Source organism: Hemicordylus capensis, chromosome 4 (assembly GCF_027244095.1).
Source record: "Hemicordylus capensis ecotype Gifberg chromosome 4, rHemCap1.1.pri, whole genome shotgun sequence".
Lineage (NCBI taxonomy): Eukaryota > Metazoa > Chordata > Lepidosauria > Squamata > Cordylidae > Hemicordylus > Hemicordylus capensis.
Window position 1 is genome coordinate 8,547,716 of NC_069660.1, and position 20,112 is coordinate 8,567,827.

The 20,112-nt window shown below is 47.8% G+C and overlaps 1 protein-coding gene across 7 annotated transcripts in view; it reads right to left on the reverse strand.

Annotated features, from left to right (window-relative positions):
• Positions 1–20,112, reverse strand: part of ZNF512B (zinc finger protein 512B) — a 64,319-nt gene that overhangs the window by 26,564 nt on the left and 17,643 nt on the right. The window contains exons 1-8 of one of the 7 annotated variants that reach the window (XM_053248920.1): positions 15,982–16,720; positions 13,579–13,705; positions 10,957–11,036; positions 8,214–8,357; positions 5,814–5,992; positions 4,555–4,811; positions 2,615–2,692; positions 329–490 (exon numbers count right to left, since the gene is read on the reverse strand). In XM_053248920.1, coding sequence (XP_053104895.1) covers positions 329–490; positions 2,615–2,692; positions 4,555–4,811; positions 5,814–5,992; positions 8,214–8,357; positions 10,957–11,036; positions 13,579–13,705; positions 15,982–15,984 — 1,030 coding nt within the window. In that variant the 5' untranslated portion in view covers positions 15,985–16,720. Of the gene's footprint in view, positions 1–328; positions 491–2,614; positions 2,693–4,554; positions 4,812–5,813; positions 5,993–8,213; positions 8,358–10,956; positions 11,037–13,301; positions 13,541–13,578; positions 13,706–13,825; positions 15,077–15,981; positions 16,721–20,112 lie in introns of those variants that run through there. The other 6 variants (XM_053248921.1, XM_053248919.1, XM_053248917.1 and 3 more) reach the window with 6 other exon arrangements.

A 20,112-nucleotide genomic window follows, 5' to 3' on the forward strand; every position in this document is an offset into this window, starting at 1 on the left:
TTGTTGGGAAGCTAGAACCAATCCCAGCTCCCTACTAAAACAGCTGTATGATAAATATGCCTGCAGCCATTGTTTGTAATATCCAGACATGTACACCTACATAACCACAGTGTGCAAAGAGGCCCAATATCCTAGAAAAGGGGCTCTCAATCTCAAGTCCCCAGATGTTGCCAGACTACAACTCCCCTGCCACAAAGTCCAAGGGATGATGGGGTTTGTCGTCCGACATCATCTGAGGACCCACAGTTGGGAACCTCTGTTCTAGGGGAATAATACAGAGCCGTAGGGACCCCAACCAGCACCAGAAGCCTTCTGCTAAATGGCCCACCTGTTGTAGAAGGAGCTGCCGAAGTTAGAGCTGCCTCCTTTTTCACGCTGGATCCCGGCAGTTTCTTTTTCAAGTCTTCGTTGTTGCTGCTGCTGCTGCTGAGGGCCGCCTCCAGCTTCTTCGCCCGATGTGCTTTTGCCTTGTCCTCAGCTTTTGCCAGCCCTGCGAAAGAGGAGCGGTTTGCAGAGAGAATCAGCACGGAGCTGCACGTTGTCTGAAGACAGTGGCCGGCGGGACGGGGCAGCCCTCTGTCGATGGGAGCGACTGGCTGGGGCGGCTGCACAACTGCAAAGGCAGACGGCATAGCAACGGGGCTGCTGCGGAATGCCTTCACAGCGCTTCCGGGCAACAGGGCAGGATTCCTTTCCACTGTTTCCAATGGAAGCGCCACCTGGGAGCAGTTCGAAGTCATTTCGCAAGAGCCCCATCGCTACATCATCGGGGCTGCCTTTCAAATTGTGCAATGAACCCAGAGAGTCCCTGCCATCGGCTGGCTGCTGCCGCCATGTCGGCCACTGTGAGCTCAGAATTTTGGGAGATGGGGAGCAAAAAGAGGGGGCTGGAATCTCTCCCCCAACCACCCAGGTTTTGTCACCGCCTGTTTTGTGGAGATGGTGTTCCTCCCAGTTGCTGGCAGCTGGCAAACCCCCCCCCCCACAAAACCCCCATGGGATGTAGCTCTGCAATGACATAGCATCATTCTGAGGGAAGAAATGGTGATGCACCCCACCCTCTCACCACCACCACCACCAAGGCACCACTTCCTCCTCCCCCAAAAATCACTGAAATGCTCCCCTCCAGATTTAGCCATCTATAAATAAACTAGTGAAAGAGGGATGAGATGGATAAATGAATCAGGTTCAATTCTCGCCTCTGGCACCGACTCACTTGGGGACCCTTAACCTTTCAGCACAGTCTCCCCTCACCTGTAGCTGCCATATGGGGACAATAATGCTCGCCTATCTTACAGGGGGGTTGAAGGGAATTCAACAAAGTAATGCAAAAGAAGCACTTTGTCAATTCTGAAGTGCTATATGAATGTAATGCGCTCTGTGTGGGACTGCCTTTGTACAATTTTGTCTCTGAAATTTTTTTAAAAGGCATTAAAGGCACATTTGTTCACCCAGGCTTTAATTAAACTTAAAATTAAACACAATGTTAAAAACTGTAATTTGTTTTAATTTGTACTGTTTTATGTAAGCCACCCGGAGGCATAAGTTTTAGGTAGTATATAAATACGTTAAATAAATAAACACAGGAGACCCTCGTTTTTTGCGGGCTCCGCAATCACGGTTTCGGCTATTTGTGGCCAGGCTAAACAGACCTGGTTTCCATTACTGCGGGCTGCAAATGCCAAAAACCACAATATTTGAAGCCTTACGCCTATGCGAACAATGGGCTTAGGTTCTGTAGTACCTCCTATAGGTGCAAAGATCCAAATATCGTCATTTTCAGCATTTGCGGTGACTGGGGGGAACATAACCCTGCCAAAAACAAGGGTTGCCTGTATTATGATTAATTTAGAATAAGCAAATTGGGAAGGACTGTATGGGGACAGGAGGCTTGTTCCCCGTGGAGAGCGTGGACAGCAGAGGCGTTCAGACAGTACCTCTGGAAACCCCAGGGTTTCTTAAGGACAAGATCCAAAATGGTGGCCCAGCTTCCCCAAATGACAGCTTGCCCATCACTGCTGATGTTTTCCCACAGTGTGTGTTTCATGTAAAGAGAACAGTGAGGCCCAGGAGGGTTTACCTAGTGCTCCACTGAACTGAGTATGCCCCCAAGGATAAGTTCCTTTTCACTGAACACAAGGAGTTCAATGGCAGAAAAGTCAACGTGGGAGGCCTTTCCTGAAACCAGACAGGTTGAAAAAGCTCTGCATCTGAGCGGGGGAACGCAGAAGGTAGAACAGGATCTGGTGGGTATCTGGGTAACTTGCAGTAGACTGCAATACTTCAGCAATAGTAAGTTTGTTTTGTTTTAAAGACTTACACCCAGACTAGTGTTGCACTAGTACAGGGATTCCTCACCCTGGGTCCCTAGTTATTGTTGAACTACAACTCCCAGCATCCCCAGACACAGTGGCAGCCATTGTAGCTTCCCCATTCTGGTTGGGGAAGATGGGATTTGTAGTCCAACAACAACAACCTTGGAGAAGCTGCTGCCAGTCTGTGTAGACCATACTGAGCTAGATGGACCTATGGTCTGACTCAGTATAGGGCAGCTTCCTATGATCCCCTGCTCTAGAAGGTCCACAAGTTAGAATGAGGCCAGCTTGTATTTTACCTTTCAGTCCGAATGTTCCTGAGATGGACGGTTGCTCCCCAGTAAACTTCTTAGGGGTTTTCTGTTTCCTTCCTAACTCGAAAAGGAGAAATCAGAGATAAAAATTTGGTCAAACACCTGCATGGTGAGTTCAGAACACAACAGCTGTCCTTATCCTGTACTTATCCAAATTAAGCCGGTTTGCAAATGGTGGCCTGTTTTGCATAGTTTGTTCTCTTTCCTTGAGCCACAGGGCTAAGGACATGCCTAAAGGCTGCATCTTCTGGCTAGAGACAGTCCAGCTTAGTCTCCCCGCTGACTTTTCAGATATGGCCAGCAGAATCCCCTGCCTTCCAAGGAGGCTGTCTGTTGCATTTCTGCATGAGTGACCATCCTGGGCTGCCTGACTTCCAGCCAGGAGGCGTGTCCAGATTGGTGACTCATGCAGAGACACAGAGCGTGGCCTCTTCTGAATCTTGGGCTTGGCCTACCCATGAGCTAGCAGAGTTCCCAGGTGGTCAAGTGGACTGCACCACTTCAGACTGCTGGAGGGGATATCAATTTGAATACCATCCCATGTGAAAATAAACTCCCTGCAGACAGAAAACTAGCACAGCTGGGAGACTCTATCCCAGCAGCCCTTTCCCTGCTGGGCTGGTTTTCAATTTTACTGGGTGTTCTTAACACATGGGAGCATTCAAAAACACAGTCGTCCACCCACGGTCTGAAGTGGCATGGTCCATTCTGCCACTGCGGCATTTCATCGCCACATTCTGCTTCAGGGATGGACCAGGCTTGACTTCTGCACCATTTCAGCTGGGGTAGCCCAGGGCATTATAGTGCCTCAGGCGTCAAATACTGCCTTCCCCATGGTGGGGGAGGCCAGCTCCCTTTTCAAATCAACCGTGAGAGCTTTAAGAGTGGCTCAGAGGACAGGGAGGAGGGAAGGTTATGCTGGCAGCCTCCTCCCAGGAGCATGGCTGCCATGGAACACCAGGGGGCAGGGGGTGAGTGTCCTTAGGCCACCGCCCCAAGCACTTCTGGGGGCCACCAGAGGCTCACCCCCCACTTCCCTCCACTCCTCCAGGGGGCCCCCAGACACTCGTCCTCCTCCACATTCCCTGCACCCATAGCTGCTAGTGGCAAGACGGACCTGCTGCCCTTTCGCAGCTCTGATTCCATTCAGCACTTCGTTCACGTGCCATTTGGGTCAGGTCGGGTCCATTCTTGCTCTGCTCAGAGCAAGGTAGGGAAAAAATGCACCTGACCCAACCTGAACAACATGTGAACAAAGAGACGCATGGAAACAGCAAGAAGACAGCATGTCTGTCTTGCCACTAATGGCCATGCGGGTGTGTGTGTGTGTGTGGGGGGTGTGTTGGCTAATGCGCGCTTGCGTGTGCGCACAAAACAACATGGGGGGCGGGGGGCAGAAAGGGCCTGTCCTGTGACTGCCAGCTCCCTGCGTGCTTTCCTCCTCCTCTCCCTTTGTGCTTCCTGAAAGCTCTGTGAGAAGTGTGAGGAGAGAGGCTTTTTGGAAAGCATGTGAGGGGCAGACCAGTCCCAAAGAGCTGCTCTAGCGGCAGCATCTGGCCACCCTGCTGGTGTCCCAGTGACACCTGCTGCCTGAGGCAACAAGCTCACACTGCCTCATGAAAGGAGCAAGGTGCTCCTTGCACGGCAGCCAACGTTTTCAGGCGGAAGAGTAAAGCGTAGCTCCAATTCTACATTTGGGGAAGGGGTGGGGCCTGAACCCCAGGTGGACATAAGACCAGCTCTGCTGGATCAGGCCCAGGAATGCCCATCTAGTCCGGCATCGTGTTCCCCACACCGGCCCACCAGATGCCTCGGGGAAGCCCACAGGCAAGAGGTGAGGGCATGCCCTCCCTCTCTCCTGCAACTGCTTCTTGCCTCTGAGGCTGGAGGCGTCAGAAGTCTGAGAAACCCTGCTCTAGTCTTACTGTGCTTCATCCTCTCGGGGTCTTCCTCCTGCACAGCAGCCTGTCTGCTCGCATGGTGTTTGGAGCTCCGGCCACCAGACGGCTGTGTGGCTGGGGTAGCCGCCTCCACTCTGCCACCAGCTGCCTTGGCTTGGGACTCTCGGCTGCCCTGGTTCATGGGCGCGCACTCTCCGTTCTCGGGGCGCTGCAGGGCAACAGCCTTCTCCATCTTTGCCTGTTTGGGATGGACGGTGGAGGAAGCTGAACCCTCGGCGGCTCTAGGGCAAAGCACATGGGGCTGAGGCAAAGCAGCGTCAAGAAATCACAGCTTCGTGGCTGAGCAGGTTCTCCCACCCCAATCCACGTGAGAGCTTCCCCTCTTCTCTGGCTCAGCCACTAAACAATACAGGAGAACCTCAGGATTTGTGGGGGTTCTGTTCTCCGTTACTACCGTGGATACGGAAAACAAGAATACTGGGTTATTGGTGCAATGGGATTGCGGAGGTTAGGTTCCAAGAGAGGAAAATCAGCCCCTTTTTTGCCATTTTCATTTTTAAAATGGGGCTAAAAGGCCCTAGAAATGTAGGGGGTGGCCTAGTGTGCTCCACAGGACCCCAGCAGTCCAGAAATGCCCCCCAGGAGTTGAAAATCAGCCGAATATTGCGAATTCTTCATGTTCCTCCCATTGTAGCGGCTCCCCCCACCACTCCCCCTGCATCTGACGCCAGGAGCAGGGGGCGCGGCTTCGCTTACAAACGGGGCCATGTTCCTTATCTGAGAGCAAATACCGGCCAGCGCTGCATTCCTGGCCGTGCTGTGAACGTGGCGCTGGCTGGCATTTCCTCCCAAACAGGGTGTACGGTCCCGTTTAGAGGCGAAGCCGCACCCCCGGCATCTGACGTCAGACGCAGGGGGCGTAGCAGGGGCACCAGGCGTGGCCTGATTGGTGGCGGCCCGGGTTCTTTGAACCAGTCCCCTCAGTGGTGGCTCCACCCCTGCTTACCGTGCTCCCTGCATCCTCAGCAGTCAAACAATGCCCCCAAGAGTTGAAAATTGGCCACAGATCAGCCCCAAATCACCATTTTTGGCCCATTTGAAATAAATGAGCCAGGCTCTCAGTGTCAAAATGGAGGCCAGAAATGACCTCTGAGGTCATTTCTGGCCACCCCTGCCCCACAGATTTAACCCCCCGCTTATACCAAGGTCGGGTGTCCTTTACCCGACAGCGGACACATGAAACTGCAAATAGTGACTCTGCAATCAGTGAGGTTCTCCTGTACCTCTTCTTGCCTCCGGCCTTGCCAGCGGCTTTCTGCACTTTGTTCTCCAATGGGGGCGCGGCCGCTGGCAATGGCCTGTCCAGATGGTTCCAGAGGCGGTGCTTCTCCAGCTGGGTTTTGGACGTAAAGGCGGCTTCGCAATAGGGACAAGGGAAGGTCCGCTTCTCCACGATGGCGCTCTGCAAGAAAGCAGACAGAGGGAGAAGGAGGTGGCACCGGAGCACAGGCTGAAGGCTGGCTTCCACACGCGGCAGAAGGAGGAGGCAGAAAAATCCTGACACGGTAGGGTGGATTGCACAACTTTGGGCTGCAGGTCTCATTCTTGCATGTGCCCATGGAAATTTAACAAACAGAAAGCCATCACATTCAGGCGCAAAGTTCTAGCCTACTTCACTTCTTGCTATACTAGCTTTCTACTTGTGGGGAGCTTGTTCAGCAAAGGAACGTTCAACAGTGGTACCTCCCATCTACAGTCTGTAGTGGTACAGTCCATTCTACCACGACCCCAGCATTCTACCTTTTTTGCTCCCACCTGTTTTTACCACATGTGTAAATCAGGCCTCAAGGAAACTCTCTGGTCTTCCAGGCTAAACACTGTGCTAGAAGCTAGGGTTGCATTTAAGGCCTTAGTTGATTTAACTGTATGACTAAGCTAATGAATTAATTAACTCGAATCAATTCAGTCACTCCCACTCGGCCTTCCTAGCTGGAATATGAGGATAATGCCCACCTTACAGGTTTGTTGTAAAGATTACATCAAGAAAACATAGGTTAAATGCTTTTCACTCTCAAAAGCACTATACAGATCCTAAGTACTATTATTATATTTGTATAAATCAGTGGAGGGGGAGTAGTTCTGAAGGAAGAAAAGATAATGTTCTTTCTTGGTTTTGAGATGTGACATCCATGTGTCCAAAGAGGCCTCTCCTTTGTGTGAGGAGAAGGAGGAAGATGTTCACCCCCCATAGGTTTCTAAGAAATTACATTTAATATAATTAACACTTTTTTAAAAAATCTGCAGCCCAATTAATCAGGGGTACTTTTTTAATTGATCAAAACATTAATAATTAGTTAATTAATTAGTTAACTAAACATTGCAGTCCTGCAAAAAACTAGCCACCAAAATATTATGCTACCAAAACACCTGCATTCTACAACTTGCCTAGATTTATGCAAATCAAGCACATTTATTTATTTATTTGTCTATCAAATTTGTACACCGCCCCAAACTTTCGTCTCTGGGCGGTTAACAATAGCATAAAACAAGTTAAAAACATATACAAAAACTTAAAACAATTTAACCATTTAAAAATAAACCAGAGATTAAAACCTAAAATTTGTTAAAAGCTTTGTATGCATTTGCCTGGACTTTGTAGACAGGCAGCTAATACACTCAAAAATAAATACATACAGTTTGCATAAATTATTTACAGCCATCTCACAAACCGGTTTAACACTGATTTGTACCAGATGTACCCCAGACCCTTGCAAGCTGATTTTTACAATAGGAAGGACCAGAAACTTGCAATTCTTTCTTATTCCTGAGATTCTCAGGCTACTAACTTCCACACTCTGTGTCATAGGAACATCCGTGCTGGATCAGGGCCAAGGCCCATCTAGTGCAGCATCCCGTTTCCCACAGTGGCCCACCAGATGCTCCTGGGAAGCCCACAGAGCCGAGGCATGCCCTCTCTCCTGCTGTTACTCCCCTGCAACTGGTCTTTAGAGGCATCCTGCCTCTGACAATTTCTTCACCGCAGCACTACAGTCATAGAGTCACAGTGCTTGTGTTCCCCAGGGCATTAGACTGGGACTCTGCTTACCACTGCCCCTTGTGGTGATACTTCACTGCTGGACCACTGTTCCCTCTAAGGTGTGCACGTATATGCACGTGCACACATTTTTTGATGTCCATTCAGTTAATTTTGGATTCCGCTCAGGTTGAATCAGGAAGGCCCCACTCTGAATGCCGGTGCGCACACACTGCCTTGATACTGCCGCCCAGAACAAAACTCATTTCGCCAACAGATGAAAAAAATTAGAGAGAACACTATGCTGGACCGGCCCCCTGAACCCTGTCATTGGTTCTCCTTACTACAGGAAGAGTATAACAGGCTTCCTGTCTGGTGCAGACCTTGACTAGGTTTTAAGGTCTTCTTGGGCTTAGTGTGTCAGCAGCTCCTAATCCGACTATTTACTCTTAGCCTTGTTCTTGCGGGTTTCCCAGATGCATTTGATTGGCCACTGTGGGAAACAGGATGCTGGACTAAACAGCCCTGTGTTCAGGCTCCTCTTAGGTTCTTAGTCCTGGAAACGCACGGTTAAGTAAGGTGAGACAGACATATTCAGCATTGAAAATAATATAATTGTAAATGTGGGTCACCAAAATGGAACACAGACCTCTGTCCTCCTTACCCCTTGACAGCGCTGGTAGTGGTATTTCAGGCCGTAGATGCTGGGGAATTCCAGCCAACAGCCTGAGTTGGGGCATTTCACCCTGGAATGGGCCTTGAACTCATCTTTCCACTGGTTCATCAGAGGCAGCTGGAAAAAGGAGATAAGGGGGTGGGGAAGAGACATCCATATAGCACATGGCCAAAAAACACTAGGGATGTGCCCAAACCATGGTTCGAGCACAGTTTGGGAGTGGGAGCTTTAAGAAGTGGGAGTGGGAGCTTTAAGAGAGCAGGCCCTTACATCGTGTTGCTGACCACACAAATGGTGCCCATGCACGTGTGGACGCCATGTGCATGCTGGCGTCGCGCGGCGGGGAGGGGGGGATACTTGGGCTGAGCACCGCCCCAGCAGGAAGCTGCACAGAGTCGCAGAGAGCAGGTAAGGACCTGCTCTCCTCTTTCTTAAAACTCCCACTCCCAAACGGTGCTCAAACCGCGGTTCAAGCCACGGTTCGGGCACATCCTAAAAACTCTACCTAATTCACCATGAGTAAGAACAAAACACCCAAAGGAGTACGATAGCTGGTTAGCAGGCTATTCAACCTGTTGTTTACCAGATCTGAACAGCACAAATCAGAACACAACAGGGCAAAGCCCAGCCTTTGTTCCCGTAAGACACCTGGGTCCCAATCCAATGTCTACACCCCTACAGATGGAAAACAGGTGACAGCATTATTGCACTTACAGCTTTCTCTGTGTTATCACCCCTTCGTTATTCCTACCCACCAAATGATTAGGGCAAAGTTGCAGTCATTTCTGCACAGAGAAAAGGGTGAGGGTAAAAGTTACGAGTGGGGTTAGGGCAACAATGAACAAATTGTTGTCCTCTCTCCATGGAGTAATATTTGGAGTAATATTTGCAGTAATATTCCTGCCCATTTTCATTGCTATTCCTCTGACAACATCGATAACATTTTATAGTGGTGTTTGTGCCTTTATAATTTTTTAAAGTGTTTAAAACACCACTGCAAATTTGGCCACTACGGGCCCGATGGTCAGGACAATAAAAGCATGAGAACACACTGAAAGTACTGCAATGATATTGTCTGTTTCCCAACTCCTCGTCAGAAACTACAATAAGTATTTGTCCCACCAGATGGTACCAACCACCCCAGCTGGCTCATGGACTAAAAGACCATATCTCAGCCATCACTGCAGCACCATCACTGCAGATGACTGGTACAGCCTCCTCCGTGGATGGGAACCCTAGGCTCAAAGGGGTTCTTTAATGAATGAAGATATCATGGCACCAGTGTTCCCTCTAACAGGGATTCCCAGATGTTGTTGACTACAATTCCCAGAATCCTCAAGCAAAAACCATTGCAGCTGGGGATTCTGGGATTTGTCAACAACATTTGGGAATCCCTGTTAGAGGGAACACTGCAATGCACAACTGCAGGCTCTGTGGTGTGGTCTTAGGGATAATTGCCTCTAATGCTACCTTTCCAAGAAGGATTTCCCTACACTTCCTAGCTGAATAACATATGCTGGTTTTCCACCCATGGAGCAAATACCCTATTTACCCAAACAGAAGGCAACTCTGAATGTAAGGAGATGCCTTAAAAGATAGAGGCTAAATATAGGTCATACCAGTATTTACTGAAAAGAAAGAGGAATCTGAATCCAAGACAAACTCCCCCCCTCCATATTTATTTATTTAACATATTTCTATACCGCCCACTACCAAAGTTTCTAGGTGGTTTACAATAATGAAAGAAACCAACAACAACAACAACAAATATTTATATACCGCTTTTCAACAAAAGTTTCCAAAGCAGTTCACATAGAGAAATAAATAGATAGATAGATAGGTAGGATGGATCCCTGTCCCCAAAGGGCTCACAATCTAAAAAGAAACACAAGACAGACATGAGCAACAGTCACTGGAGGTACTGTGCTATGAATGAATGAATGAATGAATGAATGAATGAATCAGACATGACTGTCTCCATCCAACCTGCCAGAACTCCCCCACTTTGAGAGAACTGGTGCGCCTGCCATCCATTTGCTCTCCTCCTTTACTTGGGAGCTTCCCATACCAAAATTAAGTGTGGGTTATTCAGAGGTTTTGCACAAATTCCAAGTGCAGTCTTACTCCCTGTACACATACTCCTTCAGGCTTCCACTCCTTCCTAGCACGACCTTGTTTTCTGTACACATGCCAAGCAGGGACCTCATGCAATTTTTACAGCACCATCTGCTGGCCAGCTCTTGCATTTTGAGAAGAACATGCTTTCTGTGTACAAGATCCCAGCTTCATTCTCCATCATTTCAGATAACAGGATTGAGAGAGACCTGTGTTTGAGATCTCAGAGAACCTCCAAGTAGGGGTGTGCAATTCGGTCTGAATTCGAGCCAAATTCAGACAGAACCGTGGGTATGTGATCCGGTTCAGACAAACCAATCGGCTGGTCGGGCTGGTTCAATGAACCAGCTCAAAACAGTTTGAAGCAGTTCGCAATTGAACCACTCGAAACCAGCCCAGTTCATGGCAGTCTGGTTCACAATGGAACCAGTTCTGCACATCCTCTAAATGACAGTCAAGAGATAGCGCATTGGACTAAATGGACCAATGGTCTGACTCAGCACAAGACAACTTCATAAGTTCAAATCCAACAAAACTGCGCTGACCCTTTTCCTCTCTCCTGCCGCACTACCAGAAAGGTAAAGTAAATTTAAAATCTTACAGGAATATCCTTCAGGGCCTGGCTGTCTGCCTTTGGTCTTCCTTTCTTTTTGCTTTCTGTTTTGTCATTGGTTGCATTTCCTATAGAAAAAACAATTGGAAATGTGATTTAAATTAACACATATATTAACTTGAGGTCTTATTGGATGTTCACTGATTTTAATTTATTTCCCATCTCATGATCACAAAGTCTCAAAATAGCCTAACTCGAGTGATTCTCAAACCTGGATCCCCAAATATTGTTGGTCTACAACTCCACTAATCTTCAGGCATAATGCCCACAGGCCATTATGGCTGGGGTTGATAGGACCTGTAGTTCAACAACATCTGGGGACCCAAGGTTTGAGAACCGCTGGTGTTAGGTTATATCCACACTGCACTATTTTCAGTGAAGTAACATGGCTTCATGGGGAGTTCTAGCTGTCATTTTCCAGATGCAATATTTCTTCTCTATGCGCTATCATGTGGCAAGATTGGAGATTTACCATCTCTTCAGTTCTGCAGAAATAAGTCACCTTGTGATGACTTTGCCATCTCAGCAATGAACATGAGAATTCACCCTTTCGCTCTCTCAGTTTCCCCCTTCTCCATCTGTTCTGCTGTACTGTACTTAAAATGAAAGCACAGCTGGGATCATTGTGACTGCCCTGAAGTCTCTCAGCAGCAAAAAACAAACAAAAAAAACCCCAAAAGACTGGTCACAGCAGTCCACTCCCAGAGCAATCTGCTTCGAAGACAGAATCGACTTTTCGATTCACAGCTGCAGTAATCCTCCCCTGGTTTGGTTCTCCAACCCTGGTTCTGCTTCAGTATTTCCTCCGGCACCCGATCCATTCCTGCCTTTCCATCTGCCTTTGTCTCCCTTTGCCTCCTTCACTGGCCTTCATCCCATCAAGACATAGGTCCAAGGATGCGATACGGCCATATCTCTCGTCTCGACCCAATCCTGCAAAGACTTTAGGGCAGCTCTGGTGAGTCTGGCCCAAACACATGCTGATTTGTTAGTCTCACCAGACCTGTTCACACATTATGTTCAAGGCAGGGGCGTAAGAAGGCTGGAGTGGGCCCAGAGACAAAATTTTAAAATGGGCCCCTCGCTGATACACACACACACACCACAATATATAGTCATGTGACTTGCCTCTGGGGGGCCCCTCGAGGCGTGGGGGCCCCCAGGCAACTGCCTCCCCTTGCCTAATAGTAGTTACGCCCCTGATTCAAGGCTTGCACAACGAGGTACAATTATTCACATGCTGTGCTGAACACAGGTACACCAGTACATTTCCTATCTGTACAATGTATTCGAGGGGCCTGTATCCAGGTTCACTTTTAAAATCAATGCCGGTACAGTCATGAAAAGACTTGATTAGCAAGTCAGAGGTTGCCGGTTCGAATCCCCGCTGGTGTGTTTCCCAGACTATGGGAAACACCTATATCGGGCAGTAGCGATATAGGAAGATACTGAAAGGCATCACCTCATACTGTGCGGGAGATGGCAATGGTAAATCCCTCCTGTATTCTACCAAAGGCAACCTGTGGGCGCCAGGAGTTGACATTGACTTGACAGCACACTTTACCTTTACTTTACAGTCATTCACACAAACATACACATCAGAACGCAGGTACAACATGAGCTTATATGTCATCTCCAGTTATACTGTGTGGGCCCAAGATGCCCAGGGCTGCTTGCTGCAGCCTCAGATGGGGTTGCTGTCCCCTGCAGTCTTCCTTCTTCTGCGTTCCTTTCCCATGCTCCTGGGAGAGTTAGGGAGCCAGCGTGGTGTAGTGGTTAGAGTGCTGGACTAGGACCGGGGAGACCCTAGTTCAAATCCCCATTCAGCCATGAAACTAGCTGGGTGACTCTGGGCCAGTCACTTCTCTCTCAGCCTAACCTACTTCACAGGGTTGTTGTGAAAGAGAAACTCAAGTATGTAGTGCACCGCTCTGGGCTCCTTGAAGGAAGAGCGGGATATAAATGTAAAATAAAATAAAATAAAATAAAAATTCCTCCCTGGCCAGCCCTTCCTGCTCCCTTTTACACAAAGGTGCCCTGCGCACTATGAAGTGAAGCCAACGTCAAAATAGTTTAGCCATTATGGCTGCCATCAGCAAACTCTGGGAAATGTTTTGTAAGGAGGGAAATATTCTCTCTTAAAGATTGCTGGCTCCTTCGCAAAACTACATTCTCAGGAATCCTTGTCTGGTACCCATGACGGTTAAACTGATTTGAAACCATTGGCATGTATAGTGGCAAAGTAAGGATTGCAAGTCGGTGGTACTCCTCCTCCCTGGCTTGGGAACAGGCTCTGAATAGCCTCTTCCCAGAACACAAGGAAAACAACTGACCTGCAATTTTTACAAAGCTGGGGGAGACCTGAATAGGTTCCCCATCTCCCAACTCAAAGAAGTTCATCCAGATAAAAGCCCGAGAATCTTTAATTTGAGAATGGCTGTTCCTCCTCTCCAGAGGGGTAGAAATATTGCATTGGAGTTCCTCTAACCAGAATGCTCATTTATCAAGAAGTATCTCATTATGCACTCTCTAGTATTTGACTTTTCTCCCCATGGTGTTGCTCTTGATTTAAAAGTAGCCCCATCTGGAACGGATGACATGCATCTTTACCAAGCCTTGATTGCTCATATGCTGGGTTTATCTTCAGCTCTGTCTTGTTGCCCTCTTTTTCTGTGCTGTTCTTGCTGGATCCTGCAATCTTCTTCCCACCCCTGTAGGAATAGGAGTCCGCCATTGGCTGAAAGCAGAAGAGAGAGGAGAATGGGATCAAACATCGCTGATTGTTCAAGGAGAGAGCAAGGATGGAGAGCTACACATTAACACTTATCATCATGTTTGAAAAGCATCTCAGCTCTACCTGTTCCAAAGTTTGAAAGTTCCCTCTTGCAGAAAAAGGAAACTGGAAGGGCCTGAAGCGAGATGGAGAAGGAGGAGCTACTGGACTTCTTTCTTCTTCTGTTGCTTTAAGTATACTCTAGTTACTTATCACTCTCATTGAAGCAGGGAAGAGCAGCTTTTTCTATATTCCTTTTAGTGACACCATTAACCAGGAAATAATACACATACTCCAAGAACTACACAGCAACATGTAGGGCAGGGTTAGGGTTCTCAAACTTGGGTGCCCAGATGGTGTTAGACTATAACTCTCACTAAGCATTTTGCCATGGCTGGGGATGATGGGAGTTGTAGTCCAGCAACATTTGGGGATCCAAGTTTAAGAATGCCTGAAGTAGGATGAAACAACTCTTATAACCCCACATGGTACTTTATTTCTTATGCACTCTACTTCTGACTAAAGAAACCCGAATTTTCTGCAGATTTTCACAAGCTTCCAGGTATTTCCAAATATAAGAACATAAGAATAGCCCTGCCGGGCCAGGTCCAAGGCCCATCTAGTCCAGCATCCTGTTTCACACAGTGGTCGACCAGGTGCTGCAAGGAAGCTGAGGGCATGCCCTCTCTCCTGCTGTTACTCCCCTGCAACTGGTATGTACCCCTACAACTGTTATACTGATGTGGACAAGACAACCCCATGTATTATACAGCCAATGTTCTCTCCACATCCAAAGGCAAATAATTTATTAAAGAAAGATGGCCTATATTCTCTGAAAGACCTAACAGACAAGAGGAGTCTGTGCTTTGTTCCTTTTCTCATTTTCACTACAAGATATCAGAAGGGGAGGGGAGTGAATTTTAATGAGATCTAAATGATAAATTTCCAATTTCCCCTATTAATGGGAAGCAGTTCGAAACAGAGAAATGTGAATCTTATCTAAATTCTCTGTATTAATAATTCAACTGGTCTTTCCTCTAAAATTATGAGCATCAAGGGAGAGTCCCGCTGGAAGAATTTTTCAACCTCAGAGCAGCTATGACTGAAGAATGTTTAAATCAGTAAATCAGCCTAAGATCCCCAATAGCCATGTCAGAGTTATGCATTGCAGACTAGAGTCTCCAATGCAGAGTTGATTCTGCAGGAATGTGGACATCAACTTTGTTATTTAAAGAAAATAACGTTCATATCATCGTGGTTGCACAGTAACTGAGAAAACCCATGGGCAGTTTCATCTGAGTTTGGGGGTGAATTCAGACAACACAGCTGAACTCAGTATGGTGACTGATTATATCAGGGTGCCCAAATGTTGTTGGACTACAACTCCCATCCTCCCCAGCCACAGTGGCCAAAGGCCACTGTGGCTGGGGGTTATGGGAGTTGTAGTCCAACATCTGTGTACCTAAAGTTGGGAACCCTTCGCCTGTGTGGACATGGAATTTGTCTCTGCTGGATACCAGCCTGGATTTGAAGTCTACACTTGACCAGATTCATTTGCTGAACCAGGACTCTCATTGCCAGAAGTTCTCCTTGCAGACGCACCTCCAAACCAGGCTTTTATTCACATTTTATTATCTGCAAACTGTACAACTGCAGAATTGCACAATGGTGGAATTGTACAATTGTGGGTTTTTCAAAAATTAAAATGTATTGCTTTTATGCTGCTAAAAGCCAGAAATATTTTTAGTATTATTATTTATTCATTTATTTCCCTCCCAATTTTCCACAGGAGCACCAACGGTGGAGAAATCTTGCTTTTTAATGGCTACTGTGAGGCAGATACAGAGGAAAATCTACTGCCCACATTCCAACATCTGTAATTCTAACGGAGCAGAACCCACAGAATAATGGAGCAGTTATGTAGTGGAATGGATGGACTCTAACCTAAACCCGCTTTATACTGAATCTAACCATTATCCATCCAGCCCTGTCTGGTGCACTCTGACAGGCAGCATCTCTCCAGGGTCTCAGGCAGAGTTTTTTTCAGTTATGCTACATGAGATCCTCTTAACTGGAGATGCCAAGCATTGGACCTGGAATATTAGCCTGTGCCCTACGCATAAGCTAGCCAATCATCTCTGTCAACTGGCCATGGAGTGAAACTGATCTTGCCATCAACCCTATTGTCAGTATGGCGGTAGTAAGGATTGGGGCCTACATAAGCACACAAGCTTGCTTACCATCCCATTGTGCCCATTTTCATAGACAAATCCTAGTTCAAGGGCTCTCCGCCGGCACCGTGAGGAGACTCCCTGAGTTCAAAAATAAACCTGTTCACTCCGCTCAAAATGCACAGCAGGTGACTTTGCTTTTCCACCTGGAACAATAGCTGACATACTGCGCAATGCTGGGTCTGCCTTGTAACGGAACATGTGTGAAGCTGCGGAAGAGCAAGAGTTGTGCAAACACAGCTGCATGATGGGTGGCCATTGGAAAGAAAGGCTGTCCATCACACAGTGGCACTTATGTGTTGATTTTAAAATATTTCTACCCCGCCCCACCCTCAGTACACTGCTGCTCAGGGCGGCTCACAACATTAATAAAACAGATACAGTGTAAAATAAGATACTAATAAAATTAAACAAGTTACGTTAAACAACTTTAAAAGTAAAGTGTGCCGTCGAGTCGGTGTCGACTCCTGGCACCCACAGAGCCCTGTGGTTGTCTTTGATAGAATACAGGATGGGTTTACCATTGCCTCCTCCCACGCAGTATGAGATGATGCCTTTCAGCATCTTCCTATATTGCTGCTGCCCAATATAGGTGTTTCCCATAGTCTGGGAAAGATACCAGCGGGGATTTGAACCAGCAACCTCTGGATTGCTAGTCATTTCCCTGCTGTGCCATTAGGTGGCTATAAAAAGCTCAGGTTAAAATGACAATTGAATTTTTTTTTTTTAAGTTTCAAATTAAGTTATGGACTTAATCACAGGACTTCCAGTGACTGTTGCTGGTGTCTATCTTGTGTTTCTTTTTAGATTGTGAGCCCTTTGGGGACAGGGAGCCATCTTATTTATTTATTATTTCTCTGTGTAAACAACCCTGAGCCATTTTTGGAGGGGCGGTATAGAAACTGAATGAATGAATGAATGAATGAATGAAGTTAAGTTATTTAAAAAGCTGAAAACTAAAAACTAAAGAACCTACCAGATATAAGCAGCAGATAAAACATTTAAAAAGCCTCTTTAAAAAGATGTGTTTTTAATTGTTGTTGTTTTTTAAACACTGAGTGAGGGGGCATAGCGTAGGTCTTCGGGGAAAGTGTTCCAGAGCTGAGGGGCCACAACGGAAAAGGCCCTGCCAATCAGATCTCTGTTAGTGGTGGGGCCATGAGCAAGGCCTGAGATGATGAATCAAGGGCCCTGGCAGGTTTGTAAGGGCGACTGCAGTCCGACAGGTACCCTGGCCCCAAGCTGTGTAGAGCTTTAAAGATCGAGACCAGCACTTTGAATCTAGTCCGGAAGCGAACCGGTAGCCAATGAAGCTGACGCAGGATGGGTGTAATACTCGTGAAGCGACTTGTGCCCACAAGCATCCCTGCAGTAGCATTCCGGACCAGCCGAAGCTTCCGAACCATCTTCAAGGGCAGCCCCATGTAGAGCAAGTTGCAGAAGTCCAATTTGGATTTTACCAAAGCATGAGCGACTGAGGTCTGGTCTGACTTTTCCAAGTAAGGTCTCAGCTGGCATACCCGCCGTAGCTGGGAAAAGGCACCTCCGCGCACCCCCATCACCTGCGCCTCCAAGAACAGTGTTGGGTCCAGAAACACCCCCAAAGTGAGGACTTTGTCTTTCAGCAGGAGCGTGACTCCATCCAAGACCAGATTTACTTCACTACTCAGATAATCAGTTTTACCAACCCAGGGCACTTCCGTCTTATCTGGATTCAGTTTCAGCTTGTTTGCCCCCATCCAGTCTAGAACAGCCTCCAAGCCCCAGTTCAGAGCATCCACTGCCTCCCTGGTGTCTGAGTCATCAGCACATTGAGGGCACCACAGCCCACACTCACAGATGACCTCTCTCAGAGGTTTAATGTAGATGTTAAACAGCACGGGAAACAGAATCGATCCCTGTGGCACCCCAAAGGCCAAGGGGTGGAGCAAGCATCCCCCAGCACCACCTTCTGAGTATGACCCTCAAGGTAGGAGCGGAGCCACTGTATAACCGTGCCCCCAAGTCCCAACCCAGAGAGACGTCCCAGAAGGATACCGTGGTCGATGGTATCGAAAGCCAATGAGAGGTCCAGAAGAATCAACAGAGTCACACTCCCTCCCTCCATCTATCTCCTGGCGCAGGTCATCCACCAGGGCGACCAAGGCAGTTTCCATCCTGTATCCAGGTCGGAAGCCAGACTGGAAAGGATCCAAGAAATCAGATTCATCCAGGGCTGCCTGCAGCTGAGACGCCACAACACTCTCCAACATGTTGCCCAAGAAAGGGAGGTTAGAAACTGGCCAGAAATTATTTAAATCATCTAGGTCCAATGAGGGCTTTTTAGTAGGGGCCTGACGACTGCCTCCTGCAGCTGAAGGGTCACCACTCCCTGCTTCAGAGAGGCGCTCACCAGTGCTCCTTCACAGGGATCCCCAGATGTTGTTGACTACAATTCCCATAATCCCCAAGCAAAGGCTATTGCAGTTGGGGATGCTGGGAGTTGTAGTCAACAGCATCTGGGAATCCCTGTGAGAGGAAACACTGGCATTCACCACCCCTGCCACCCATGGACCCAGCCGCTCCCTAGCAGCCTTCACCAACCATCAAGGGCAAGGGTCAGGCAACACAGTCCGCAGCACAACTTGCACAATTCTTGTGTTTTGCACAAAAGTGCTCTTGCACAACTGTGCGCGTGTTCCATTTCAAGGAAGATGGTGTGGGGAGCAGCCATTGCTACAAGTATTTCGCTCTCTGCTCCTTTCAGCCCTCCTCTGTTCAAAACACAGGCTGTATCCCAAGGCAGCGTGGGGACTTCTTGCTGAGCAACCAAACTGCCCCAAGCAGTGCTTTGGTTTCCATCCTCCTACTATGTTAGGGACTACCGACTGGCAGTCGTTGGGGCAAAATCTAGCCCGCAGAAGGTTGCCAGCTGGCCCACTGACCACCAAAGCATCATCCCCGCCTTCCTGCTGCTCTGAATCAGACTGCTTCCCACATTGCTGGCTGCCTACAGGACACAAACTTCAGAGAAGGAGACAGTGTACCATAGTGGTTATAAGCAGGCGGGCTGGGAGGTCCCTGGTTCACGTCTACTCTGAATTCACCGGGAAGACTGTCCATTTGCTGCCTGCCTACTCATATATTTTTAAAGAAATTAAACATTACAAAAATGCTACATGTCTCCAGTGCTTGTAAGGAAGTCAAAAGCCAGGAAGCTTAAGATATCTATAAAATTACTGAGATATAGTGCAAAAACTGCACACCAATCATCATATGTATTTACCACACATGGCATGCACACTTCTCTCCACCTTTATGCCCCACCCATGGGCTTGCACCCTCCAACCTCCTTCTTCATGATTCCAGTTTCCAACACTTCTTGGCTTTGCCCCCAGTCCTAATTGCTGGGCTCCAATAGTCCCAGAGAAACTAGAGGCCGAAAAACAAAACAAAACCCAGCAGCACCACATAAGAGGCGCTCCCTGGATGCTCTCCTCCCGTGTCTGCTTTTGCTTCAAGTCAACTTCCCCAGGTATTACGCCTAATGTGGTCTCAGGCAGGGAGCCAGTCAGCTTGCTTGACATTATTAATTAATAGCGCAGCTGCTGCAAGCAAATGGTCACACTGCTGCTTGGGGGAGTGAGGTTGGCCCCAGAAATATAACGCGAGGCTTGTCCCAAAGAAGTGATTAGCCAAGACATTGGGTGGCGATCCTGATTGGTACTTATTATAATCTGGTTTGGGCTTTTTAAAGTGCTAAAATGGAATGCCTCACATAAGAGAAACCAACCTTACAGCAAGGACTGTGTGTTTGGGTACACAATCTGCAAATTCTTTCCATTCATGTTAGAGATGAATCAAACCACCTTGGAGGAATTTATAGGAATGAATGATGCCTTCTACCTCTCATTGGACTATTGATCCATCTAGCTCAGTATTGTCTACACAGACTGGCAGCGGCTTCTCCAAGACTGCAGACAGGAATCTCTCCCAGCCCTATCTGGAGATGCTGCCAGGGAGGGAACCTGGGACCTAGATGCTCTTCCCAGAGCGGCCCCATACCCGAAGAGGAATCTCTTACCATGCTTACACATGTAGTGTCTCATTTGTATGCAACCAGGGCGGACCCTGCTTCACAAAGGGGACAATTCATGCTTG